Raw genomic sequence first — 12292 nt, forward strand, 5'->3', positions numbered from 1 at the left:
AACAAAAGGCAAGGGAGAGGGATAAAATAATATTGATTATAACTGTTCAATATTCAAAAGGCAGATCAGTTGGCAGATGGTTGGCAGAATAAATCAATTCCTATTCACAGAGATTTATCAGGCTGAGGTAAAATATAACAATAACTTTGGCAGGAGAACTTTAAAATAAACAATAAACCTGGCAAGCTTCAGAATCCTACTAGATTCTTCTTCAGACAGGCAGTGCCGTCTGTGCACTCAGAATGCTGTTAGTTCAGATGTTTAGCCCTAGCTTCGGCAATGCCAAATCATAAAAATAACAAACTACAATCACTCTCTCCACACACATAAAGAGAACTCCTGACTGGTGTCAGTACGTTCTCCCTCACAGACCCTGTCACACTAGCTAACTTCCAGGACTCGCACCCCTTAATACCGATGCGTCTCAGCCCCACAGCTAGTCCTCTGGTCTGAGTCTTGGGTAACCCTGCTGACCATCAGAATCCAGTTCTTCCCTTCAGTGTGTATTTGTGTGATCTAGTTTGTACACGGAGACTACCTGATGTGCTGGCAAAATCTCCCTCAGAGAGTTTCAAACTGTCTTAAAACTCTCTCCTTCAGACAGAGTACACCGCTCTGTCTCCCACAAGGAGCCCAGCCTCTCTGGCTGCTCTCAGCCCCTCGTCCAGTTGGTTTTACAAATGACCGGCCTAAGCCCACAGTCTTCACTTCAGACTCCTTCTCTAAAGACTTCCCTTGAAGACTCACTGGCTAAGACTCCAATCCTGCTGAGGTGTTCCACAGCTAAGCAAAACCTCATATGGATACTTTTTCGTTGCTTGGGCAACATTCCAGCCAATCGCTGCAAGCCTGTTCCCCAGCTACTCAGGCTAAATTCCGGAGTCCGTCACAGTAGTCTTCCCATAGTCCAGAAGCTTCATTCAGGAAGGGGAAAATGAGGGAAATCCCTCTGGCCAGCTTTGCTCATTATACCATTATAACATATGAGCTCAAATGATTACTAACAAAGAGACATACCCACCAATTCAAGAGGACCTGGATTTCCATTAGTTCACAGAGCTATATAGGCTACAAGAAATAGTAGTAACCACAATGACCTGGAGAAACAGCCACTTATTTGGCAAACACACATGCAACATTACATGGACACAAATGACATTAGTTAATGCTGATTTAAAATTACAACAAAGAATTCTAGAACCATAGGACATCTACCCCATCAAAGCTAGGTAGAAAAAAATTGTGTTATAAAATAAGTATAATTTTTGTTTTTAAACATTTTTTATGAGATAGCTAGTACTGAAATCATGCCTCCCATGAACTTGTACAAGTAGCATATACCTAACGACCAGAAACAAGCAGTAAAATTTATAAGGTTATAAATTGATTTTACCCATTATTACATTACACGTAATTCACTAAAGGTGACAGAATGCTTATTTGGTCAAACAGCTAATGTATCCCTAACGAATAAAAACTGCTTTAATATATCACTTTGTCACAGAGCAACTAGAGAGTGCAAAAGAACATTTTGTCAACTTCAATAAATAAGTAAACCATTAAGGTATTTAATCCTTAATAAAACATTAAGGAAATGGCAACTGTCAATAAGGATAGACATTAATCTCTCCCTTTAATATTTTTTCAATATATTTAACTTTATCAAATGTGCAGGTCTACATATACAGTATTGCTTTTTAAATAGCCAAGAAGCCAAATAATCCACTAATGAACTGATAAATTCAGAGATCAAAGGGTCTTCTGAATTAACAGATCAAAACCTTTACCACACAAGACTCAAATCTATCACGTAAGAAATATATCATCCACAATTCTGTTTTTTCAGCTGCTTATGAAAGCTGATCTTCTGTTACATGCTACAGGCTATATAATTGTATATGGACAAGTTCAATCCACTTATCCATATGCAATTCTATAACCTACAACATTGGTTAGAACATGCTCCAATTTCTCAGAGTTAAGAAAGACAATCTGAAGGGGTAGATTTCTCTGTTTCTTTCATATTTTTTTCAATTTTTTACATTTCTATGCCACATCTCTAAGTTTTTGCGTAAAATATAAAATTGCCACAATTTTAGAGTAATATCATACCAAGTAGTGAAATAAAACATTCTGCAGAATTTCAACTAACAGCATTATAAAACCAAAAAACAAGAAAACAATTATTTCTCCAGACAAGAAACTATAATTGCGGATGATATCTCTGTATTTGATGTAGTTCGTTACAAATTAGTATAAATTAGGCACACTGAGAATTTCAACACAAATACAATGCCAGATTAATTTACCTGGATCAAACTTCCTAAATTACAAGGAAAGCTCCTAATCATTGTCCCAACCTGCCACTAGGCAAACTAGGCATTTGCCTAGGGCACCAGCAGGGGGGGACTGAATTGGGCTCTCCCCCTCTGCACCCAAGACAAATGCCTAATTGCTTTGCCGCAGTCCCTGGCTCGTGGCAGCAGCAGCAATTAGGCAGGCAGTGGGCAGGCCACCCCCCCCCCCCACCATGCGCTTAGAGGAGCACCACCAGACGCCTGCTTACCCGCTCGACGGGCATCGCATTCTCTTAATAGATGGCAGGAAGAAGCTTCACTCACCCCTCCCTTCCTGTTCCAGAAGGGAGGGAGGAGCAAAGCCTTTTCCTGCTGTCTATTAAGAGAACGTGATGCCCGCCAAAGCAGGAAAGCAGGAGACTAGTGTCGCTCCTCCAAGCACGCCGGGGGGGGGGAGGTGACCTATCCGCCCCCCGGTACTCTCAGAGAAGAGGGAGGCATCCCGGGGGTGCCCCTGTGAAGGGGGCAGCAGGCACTCAGTCTGCCTGGGGTGCCTAGATTCCTAGGGCTGGCCCTGCAAGCAACTCTATACCTCTGCAGTAGATGCCTGTTTTATGGGGGCATTGTGCCTTGGCAATAAGTTATAAATAACAAACTTGACTAAATATTCTCACTTATCTACAGATGTCAGTCCCCTGGTGGAGGTGAGGGATTCCCCAATTTCAGGGGCTCTTGCCCATTGCTGGCCAAATGGCCAGTGGGGGAAGTCCTGCCCCTAAGCCCCACCCCAACAGCAGCCACCTGTGGCCACCCCTCTTCCTCTCCTCTTGCCAAATTGAAACGGCCCTCCAGCTGATAAGCAGGAGCATATGGCCCGCCAATCAGCTGGAGGGCCCTTTAAGTCTGGCAGGAGGGGAGGTAGACAAGTGGCTGCCAGCTACACACCTGCACTCCAAGTGGCGAATTTGCAGCTTGGGATTCAGGCACACAGGCCCCCACTCTCCAAAAGCATTTAAAGGGACCCTTTAAAAGCCTTTGGAGGAGAGGTGCCTGAATTCCAAGCAGCAAATTTGCTGCCTGGGTTTCAGGCACATCCCTAATGTGATGACATCACTTCTGAGTGATGTCACTGGGAACATCTCTGCCCCTTCCAGGAATGCCTCACAAAGTCCCTCACTGGGGATAAGGGAGGACCTACCAACCCTACAATTATCAGAGAAAAAATCACCTATCCTCTGAGGTCATGGTTGAGTCATGAAAGTGATCTACTTATCAAACATGGAATCATTTACATTTTGTCCCCATTTTCAGATCTGCAATTCAGCAAATCCTTTAAATAGCCCAGTGGGAATGCTATTTTACTTCTTTTTTGAACAGAGCAATCGATGGTATCTATTCATGAAGTGATCGCTAGAAGTGATCAGAAGCATGACTATGGCAAGTGAACATTAATGGCAGATAGAGACATCTAAGTACTGAGTCTCAATTCAATTATCTTAGACCTCCCCCCACACACACACCTTGAACCATGTCATTTTCTCAACTGAAAGTGTCAGTGACAGACAAGTGGGGATGGCAGCTCCAAGAAATATAAAGATAAAATGGAAGAACTATGAAAGGTGCTATGAGTCTCCACTGGGGAGAAAGGTGGGGTATAAAAGAAATAATATAGCTTAATATGGGGGTTGGTTACAAGGTAGGCTGGTGAGTGAAAGGTGAAAATATGGGGGTTGCTAGGAGGAAATAGTGTGGGGATGGGGACACATGGTAAGCTGAGGTACCATGCACAAGTACTTGCAGGTTCCTTGACATGCAATTGGGCTTAGCCTGGCAGTCAGCACCATGGGCCTTGTACTATGCAACTGGGCCATAGTTTTCCTAGGTAGAGGCTACTGGGGAAAGGAGGGAAAGCCAAAGATCCAAAGGCAGATAAAGGTAGGTTGGATGGTGGATGAGAAGGAAGAAAGGAAGCAGGAAAAGGAGAGAGTTTATGGGGGCTTTCAGAGAAGAAACAATATAGTAACAATATAAGAACAAAGCATGTATTCAAAGTGGCTTATAGCAACAAGTGGAAACATATCACAATTATTATATAAAGTTAATAAAATTAACACTAAATTAACATTAAAATATTAGAAACAAAATAAGTAGAAAATATATTTTGAAGAGCTGCTTCAGAAAGAAAGCCAAAAGGTGGGACCTAACAGGAAGACTGGAATACAGCCCTGACCTGGCTAGCCCAGCAAGCTCAGTTTCATCAGATCTCAGAAGCAAAGCAGGGTTGACTCTGGCAAGTACTTGGATCGGAGACCTCCCTGGAATACCAAAGGTCAGGAGGTGGGGGCAGGCTTTATTCAGCCACCTCCCTGAATATCCTGCAGACCTCCAGTAGGGGTCAGTCACCAGAAGTCACCATGACTTCCAGGTGCACACACAAACACACCTACACATGTACATACACACATACACATATAAATAGAACCCCCACCCCCAAAAAAGAAGGTTGGAATACAAGCAAATAGGAGCACAACTATGAGAGAGCACAACTTGTTGCCACTGAGAGATGTTCATTTTTTCAAGAAACATATGCAAATGGAGCTGTTCTCCTGCTTAAATGGTTCATTCCTTTTCCATCATAGTTTCCTCCCTATAGAATAGCTTGCTGAGGTGGTGTGGGTGGGGTGTATCAGCTCCAGAGGTTTTTAGGTGATACTGCAAGGCCATTTTATTTGATAGGCTTTTCATGGGATACAGGCTGCATACATCTGGGGGAAAGGCAAGAGTTGGTTTGGGGAGTTTTATTGTAGTTTCTGTGTTTTTAATTTTGATTTATTTTATTTATTTTTGCGAATTTATAGTTTGCCCTTTCCCAGGATGGGCTCAGGGTGGATTATAACACAATAAAACTGTTAAAATCAAACAATAAAACACTTAAAATCAAACAATAAAACAGTTAAAAATTAAACAGTTAAAACCAATAAATAAAAATGAAATAAGGCTGTGTTGGTGGTATATTTATTAGCTGCCCTGAAGAAGGAACAGTGGAGAATATTTAAATAAATAAATTTGACAGCTGGAAAGAGATCACAGGTCATGCACAGTATTGTAACTTAATTCTTTCAGCTGGTCCTGGAAGCACCATAGGAGTACCCAGTGAACCTGACAAAGCAAAGCTGAAATGTTCCTAATATTTGACACATTGTACCATTTTGTTCCATGTAGTTCCATTTATCAACAGCTAGGAAAAAGTTCTTCTCTCTTTTTCTCAGTATAACATTTATGGCAACTGTAGTACATATCTTAAAAAGAATTTACCTGTACACTGGCCTCCATTCGTTGGATCCCCGTAGTAACCTGGCATGCATGTTTCACACTGTTTTCCTGTAGTTAGGTTTTTGCACTGATCACAAACATTACCGTTAACGCAAGTGCTGTGTCCATTACACTGACAAGCTGGAATACAAAAGACATTAGAAATGCATTTTAGTTGTTTTACAGAATGAGAAAAAATAATAATTCCAGGGTATTATAGAAAGAATAGCACAGAAAACTATGACTAAGAAATCTTAACATCATGAAGTTTTAGTTAAATTAGTAAGAATCAACTTGAAACTGGACAGCTGAGAGCTTTAAATAAATACATTTGGCTGTGTCATTGCCTGTGCTCTGTAGGATGATTTATTGAAGAAATTTATTCTTCTGTCAGCTGAATACAGAAGCTGTACATCCACCACTGGGAGGAATAAAAGCACAAGGCTCTGAGGGGTTATAAGAGTGTCAAGAAGGACAGGATTATTCAAGGGACAGGCTGGTGTCAGAGGAGAACCACCATTCCAGCAGGAGTGAGACATCCCTACTTTACTTAAGTTTGCTCAGAAATCTATTTGATGAACACAAGAATTCTACATCTTCTTCAGTTCTTACTCAGGTATATTTATGAAAGGGTTCTGTCATTGATGTTACAAAAAAGTATAGGGAAGCAGTTGCTAGTCTTTACTGAAATTGTCATGAAGGATGTTTCTGCAGCCTTGAAACAGAGCTGGTTTTGTCTGTCAGCTAAATATACCAGAGACCTAAAACAGAATTAATTTAAACCCATTATCAGGAGTCCTGTCCTCTGCTGCTAACAGGAACAGCTCCCTGCCCTACTCTAAGTAACAGCCCTTCAAATACTCAATGAGAGCAATCATGTTCCCCCTCAGCATCTCCAAGTCCCTCAGCTTGGTCTTCAAGCCCCTGATCATCGTCATCACTCTTCTCTGCACCCACTCCATTCTCTCCACATCCTTCTTGAAGTAAGGACTCCAGAACTGCACACAATACTCAATGTGTGGCTGACCACTGCAGTGTAGAGTGGGAGTATGATATCTCAAGATTTGGATGTTATGTCTCTGTTGATACTCTCTAAAATGGCATTAACTTTTTTTGTCACTGCATCACACTGGCTGCTCATATTCAACTTATGGTCCACCCATACCCCAAGATCTTGTTCACATGCACTGCTATCCAGAAGTGTACCCCCCCATCCAGTATGTCTTGGTCATTTTTGTTATTCAGATGTAGAACCTGGCACTTATCTTTTAAATTGCATCTTGTTCACTTCCACCCATGTTTCCAGTGTGTTCAGATCTCGTTAAATTCTTGCTCTATCTTCTAATGTGTTCGCTGCTCCTCCCAATTTTGTGTCATCTGCAAATTTAATGAGTAGTGCCTCCTCACCCTTATCCAGATAACTGATAAAAATATTGAAAAGTACAGGGCCCAGAACTAAATGCTGTGGCACCTCCATTCAAATGAAATGCCACTGACAACTACTCTTTGTGTGTGGTTCTCCAACCAGTTCCTTATCTACCGAACTATCCTAGTGTCCAGTCCTCTAGTTTACTCAACAAAACATCATGGGGAATACTGTCAAAATCCACATAAGCAACAGCAGCATTTCCTCAATCCAGTAAGCTCATCAGTGGATCAAAAAAAGAAATGAGGTTGGTCTGGCAGGACATGTTTGGAACAAATCCATGCTGATTTCCCTGGATCACCAAGTTATACTTTAGATGCTCACAGGTACATTTAAAATTTGCTCCAGTTCCTTCCCCAGGACAAAGGTCAGACTGACTGGCCTGTAGTTTCCTGGGACATTCCTCCTCACTTTTTAAAAAAGATTGGGGTAACATCTACCCTTTTCCAGCCTTTTACATGTCTCCCATCCTCCAAGACAGGGCTGGCCAAACTTGCTTAATATAAGAGCCACGTTGAATAAATGTCAGATGTTTGAGAGCCGCAAGACATGAACATCCGATATTTGAGAGCTGCAAGAAGGAAGGAAGAGAAGCAGGCAAATAGGATGGGAGGAGGGGGGAGGGATGGAGAGATGAAAAGAAAGCAACTTTAACTTTAAATGCATTCTTCATGCTGCTGTCTGGCTAGGCTTAAAGAGACAAATGCCTTTTCCAAGCCAGCTGATGGGGTGGATGGGGGCTTCAAGAGCCACACAATATGTGTGAAAGAGCCACATCAGGCTCCCAAGTTGCAGTTTGGCCACCCCTGCTCCAAGAGGTCTGGAAGATGATGGACAAAGGCTCTGCAAGCTCTCTGGAAAGTTCTTAGAGTAGTCTTGGGTGCCTACCATCTGGTCCAGGGGATTTGCACTCATTCAGTGCAGCCAGGTACTTCTCAACTATTTTTCTCTTCATGTCAATCAGCAGCCCAGATGCTACACATTGCCAAACATCACTAGATGAACTTGTATTCTTCTTCAGGGGGAAAACTAAGGCAAAACAGGCATTAAGCCTTTCTGCTTTCTCCCTGTCCTCTGTCAGAGTTTCTTCATTTTCACCCAACAGTGGGCCCAATGCCTCTTTTATCTTATGTTTGGTTCTCACATATCTGAAGAAGATTTTCTTGTTGTAGCAAACCTCCACAGCCAGCTTTAGCTCAGTGAGCCTTGGGTTCTCTGATGCCCGATCTACAGTGCCTCACAACCCACAGGTACTCTTCTTTAGACATCACCCAAAAATGATGTCATTGCACTGGGGACATTGCACTGGGGATGCTCTAGGATTCACGGTAAAACTCTATGGTACCATAGAATTTTACCGTGAATCCTAGAGCATCCCAGGCATGATGTGTGTGACATGATGATGTCACTTCCAGGTAACGTCATCATGCTGTGTGTGCAAAGCACAAGAGGAGTACTCCACAGCAGCAGCGGAGAGACTTGGCAACCCTATGGGCTTCTGTTGTTTGCTCTCCTTTTAAGTCTGTATGTTGATCATCTAATTAGACACCTGGAGCTTCTTAACTGCATGCCTATATCTGACCATAGTCATCTGGAACAATTAGTAGCCTTGTTCTGGTACCATATGTCCCTAAGAAAGCCACCCAAGAGAAGGTAGCATGCTCAGGTTATCTCCCTCCAAACAACTATTAGTGACTGCTGATGAGGATAATGGCTTACAGTCCAGATCTTAATTTATAGGTTGAACTACTTCAGAAAACCCAAGATGATTAAAAATGTAGTTGTCTTGTCGAAACACACACATGGTATTTAAAAATGCTTTTAGATACTCTCATACCATTAGTGTGCATATATGAGAAAATGAAAGGCAGTTCCAATTGCACTTGTTCCCAGGTGAAAAAAAAAGCAGTTTTAAATGTGCTTTTATCAGGTTTCTGACAAGATTGATGACCATGAAGCAAGGATGATTTACAATCACATTCCAGCCTTCCTGTTCTTTACAATGCATTTGTGATTTCAGCCTTATCTGGTATATCCAAGGGCAAAGAAGTACATTAGCATATAAGGCCACCTGATTGTTGAGGGATTTCTCTGATGGGATTTTAGCACTGGCAGCACAATGATGAGCAGTCCAGACATCAAGGAATGATGCTGTGGCAGTACCAGAGAGAGTGGATTACAGACTAGCAGCAATTTCAAGTACAGGTGAGTTAGAGAGGACCACGGATTACAAGATATGAGTTTGTGGTTTGTTATTCACCCATCAGGATTACCATATGGCTTTTGGGATCAGTGGCATGCAAAAGTTACACTCTGTCTCCCTGAGAGCTTTGAAATTTGCTTACAGTGCCTGCTAAATTACATCTCCCTAAAACTGAGCAGCCCTCATCCTCACATAGAGATAGTTAATCAATATGGTGGAACAAGAATGACACTGTCTAACCGCAGGCAGCTCAATGGCAAGTATTTATGCCACACAGGAGAGAGGGCTTCAGTGCTGCTGGTGCAGACCATCCATACTTCAAGGGTAAATTTCTCCAATTGGGATTTGGGGACTCCTATGAGGGTACTCCAGATGTTCAGCAACTTCTTTCTAAGTACTGAGGACAAGCTCTTCACATGCACGTCAGCACCATTTCCAAAGACTCTTTACCTTCGTGTAAGCAGACAAAACTGGCTTCCTCCTCTTTTAAAGGGTGGATGCTCACCATGCTCCCATCACCACTATAATTCTGGGTACAGACACAATTTACATTCCCATATCTAGTAAATATGAGAAGGGACAACATCTGTTGGGAGGGGTGAAGCAGAAGACACTGAAAGGGAACATCAGCCCAAATTCAGCAACTGTCATGTGAATTAGCCACAAGACAATGAGGTCAGGACCAGTGTTCCCTCTAAGCTGAGTTAGCGTGAGCTAGCTCACAGATTTTTATCCTACAGCTCACACAGTTTTGTCTTAGCTCAGAAAGGATGACCCCCAGAGCACAATAACTTATGCCAGTAGCTCACAACTTTAATACCAGTAGCTTACAAATTAGAATTTTTGCTCACAAGACTCTGCAGTTTAGAGGGAACATTGGCCAGGGCTCATTTATTCATGTTGGGGGTTTTGTTCCTGACAGCTTTCAGTAGCCTTATCAGCCTGTCCTCCTCAGGTTTGGCAAGGCAACCTGAGGCAGAAAGGAATTATTGGGGTACTGACTGGCCTTAGGAAATGACTTTTTTTACCCACTCTGCACTCTTTGAGGATTGAGGGGGGACTGCATGAGATTAATTTATCTGATTAAAATCTTACTATACACAACAAGAAAACACAATGCAAGTAGAGGAAACAAAATGTAGAGTACACCAATGAACACTTGAAGATATCAGAATGCTGATAAGAAGCTCTTCTAAACCAGCCTCTTAATGTTTATCATCTTGAAGAGATCTGTAATTTGGAATCTTTTTGGAACTGCCATCATCTACAGCACCATGGTTTACCAGTTTGGGGGTGGGTTATGCAGTAATTTCAGTACATCATTAAATTGTGTGTGATGTTCTTAAGCATAGAAATGGCTATCACAACAGAGTTGAAAGCACTGCCTGCTGAGAAATGTAGTATGGTACAAGAAACATCAAGAAGGAAGAACATTTGGCTTGGGTTTAAGTTGTCTTGCTGAGTAAAGCAGCAGTTGTTAGGCCGGTTTTAATATCTACAATAAACCTAATTTTGAAACTTAAATTATGTTTTGTGGCTTGATACAACACTATTAGGGCACTGAAAAGCAAAGAGCTTCTGCTTTGGAGGCTAGGAGCCAAAGTCCTGAGCTGAATCTTAAATTAAACATTGTGTGGCTGTGGGGGAAGTCAGTCAGGTCTGGGGATCTTAATGAGTAGTTTAGCCTTTATTCTTGTCTTAACCCCTATACTGTGTGTTTATCCCTGAGTTCAGGGTTAAAACCCATTTCTCTTTCACATATGTTTTCCAATGAAAAGTAGGCAAAAATGTCATCTAAGAAGCATGCCTGAGGCCAGAAGTAACCCAATGTCAGATTCAGCACCATTCAGCCTATTGTGTTAAGATGAATATAACAGCTGCAATGCAGCACCCCCCAGAATAGCTCAAGCAGAACTATGGAAACAACCAGGGCTTTTTTTGTAGAAAAAGCACAGCAGGAACTCATTTGCATATTAGGCCACACCCCCTGACACCAAGCCAACTAGAACTGTGTTCCTGTGTGCTCCTGCTTAAAAAAAAGCCTTGGAAACAACAATAAAATCGTTAGCTTCATAAATAGCACCATTATACATGACTGGCAGTTTGTCTTCTGTTTGCCAAGTTGTACTAGATACCAATTCTGAGCATCTTACGTGAATAAATCCAAAGATTTTATTCCACAATTCAGCTTATTGATAAATGCTTTTTCACTGAATTGTATCCTTCATTTTTTAAAGAGATTATGTTTGAACACTTATAGTAATCTGGAGTTAATAAGAGATTAGTTCCATCCAATCTCTAAGAGTGGATGCTGCATTCTATTCTTTATCATGGAGTACAGCTAAATTGTTTTGATTCTGCATCCCTTGTTGCTCTTTCATTGAATTATTTCTTGCAGTACTGATTAACTGAAAATTACTGTGTAATTTAATAAACCTGGCAATGGCCACAGATGTGGGAATAGTTAACATGTTGTTTATTAGCCTTGATATTACCTAGTATCTTAGTTCTCATAGCAGACTTCAAAGTGCAAAATTATACCTACTGAGCGATAATACATGTGGAGATTTGTCATAATTGGCTGTTTTTTGACCTACAGGGATGGGGAGACTGGATAGTTTATAACAAAATAGGAAACAATCCATAATGTTTACCCCATAAGCTCAGCCACATAGGGCTGTTTCTAATCAAATCTGAACTCTCCAGCTTGAAGCAGATCACTCATTCTTAGGCTTGAAAACAGCAATGTACCCCTTTAAATCTGAATCAGACCTATTGTTGAGGAAGGAACTTGCTTCTCATATACCCTCTGAGCTTCTTATAGTATAATTGAAGAGTGTTTTTAAAACTTCTAGGTTTTAAGAGTCCTATCTTGTGTTTCCATGGGGAAACAGCAATCTGCCCCTTTATACCTGAAGCTGGGAAATCCATCCTCATAGGTAATTTACTACATACCATTGAGGTTGATGAGCAGGAAATCACCTAACTCTAGGCTTGCCACTCCTTAGTTGGTGGTGAGGGATCCCCCAGTTTTATGGGCTCCTGCCTGCCACT

At 41.7% G+C, this 12292-nt stretch overlaps 1 protein-coding gene across 1 annotated transcript in view; it reads right to left on the bottom strand.

Moving 5' to 3' along the window:
• The window catches only part of ATRNL1 (attractin like 1), a 1015273-nt gene that overhangs the window by 727011 nt on the left and 275970 nt on the right, over positions 1-12292 (bottom strand). The window contains exon 19 of the mRNA XM_060241568.1: positions 5613-5750. Coding sequence (XP_060097551.1) covers positions 5613-5750 — 138 coding nt within the window. The remainder of the gene's footprint in view (positions 1-5612; positions 5751-12292) is intronic.

Source organism: Heteronotia binoei, chromosome 6 (assembly GCF_032191835.1).
Source record: "Heteronotia binoei isolate CCM8104 ecotype False Entrance Well chromosome 6, APGP_CSIRO_Hbin_v1, whole genome shotgun sequence".
Taxonomy (NCBI): Eukaryota; Metazoa; Chordata; class Lepidosauria; order Squamata; family Gekkonidae; genus Heteronotia; species Heteronotia binoei.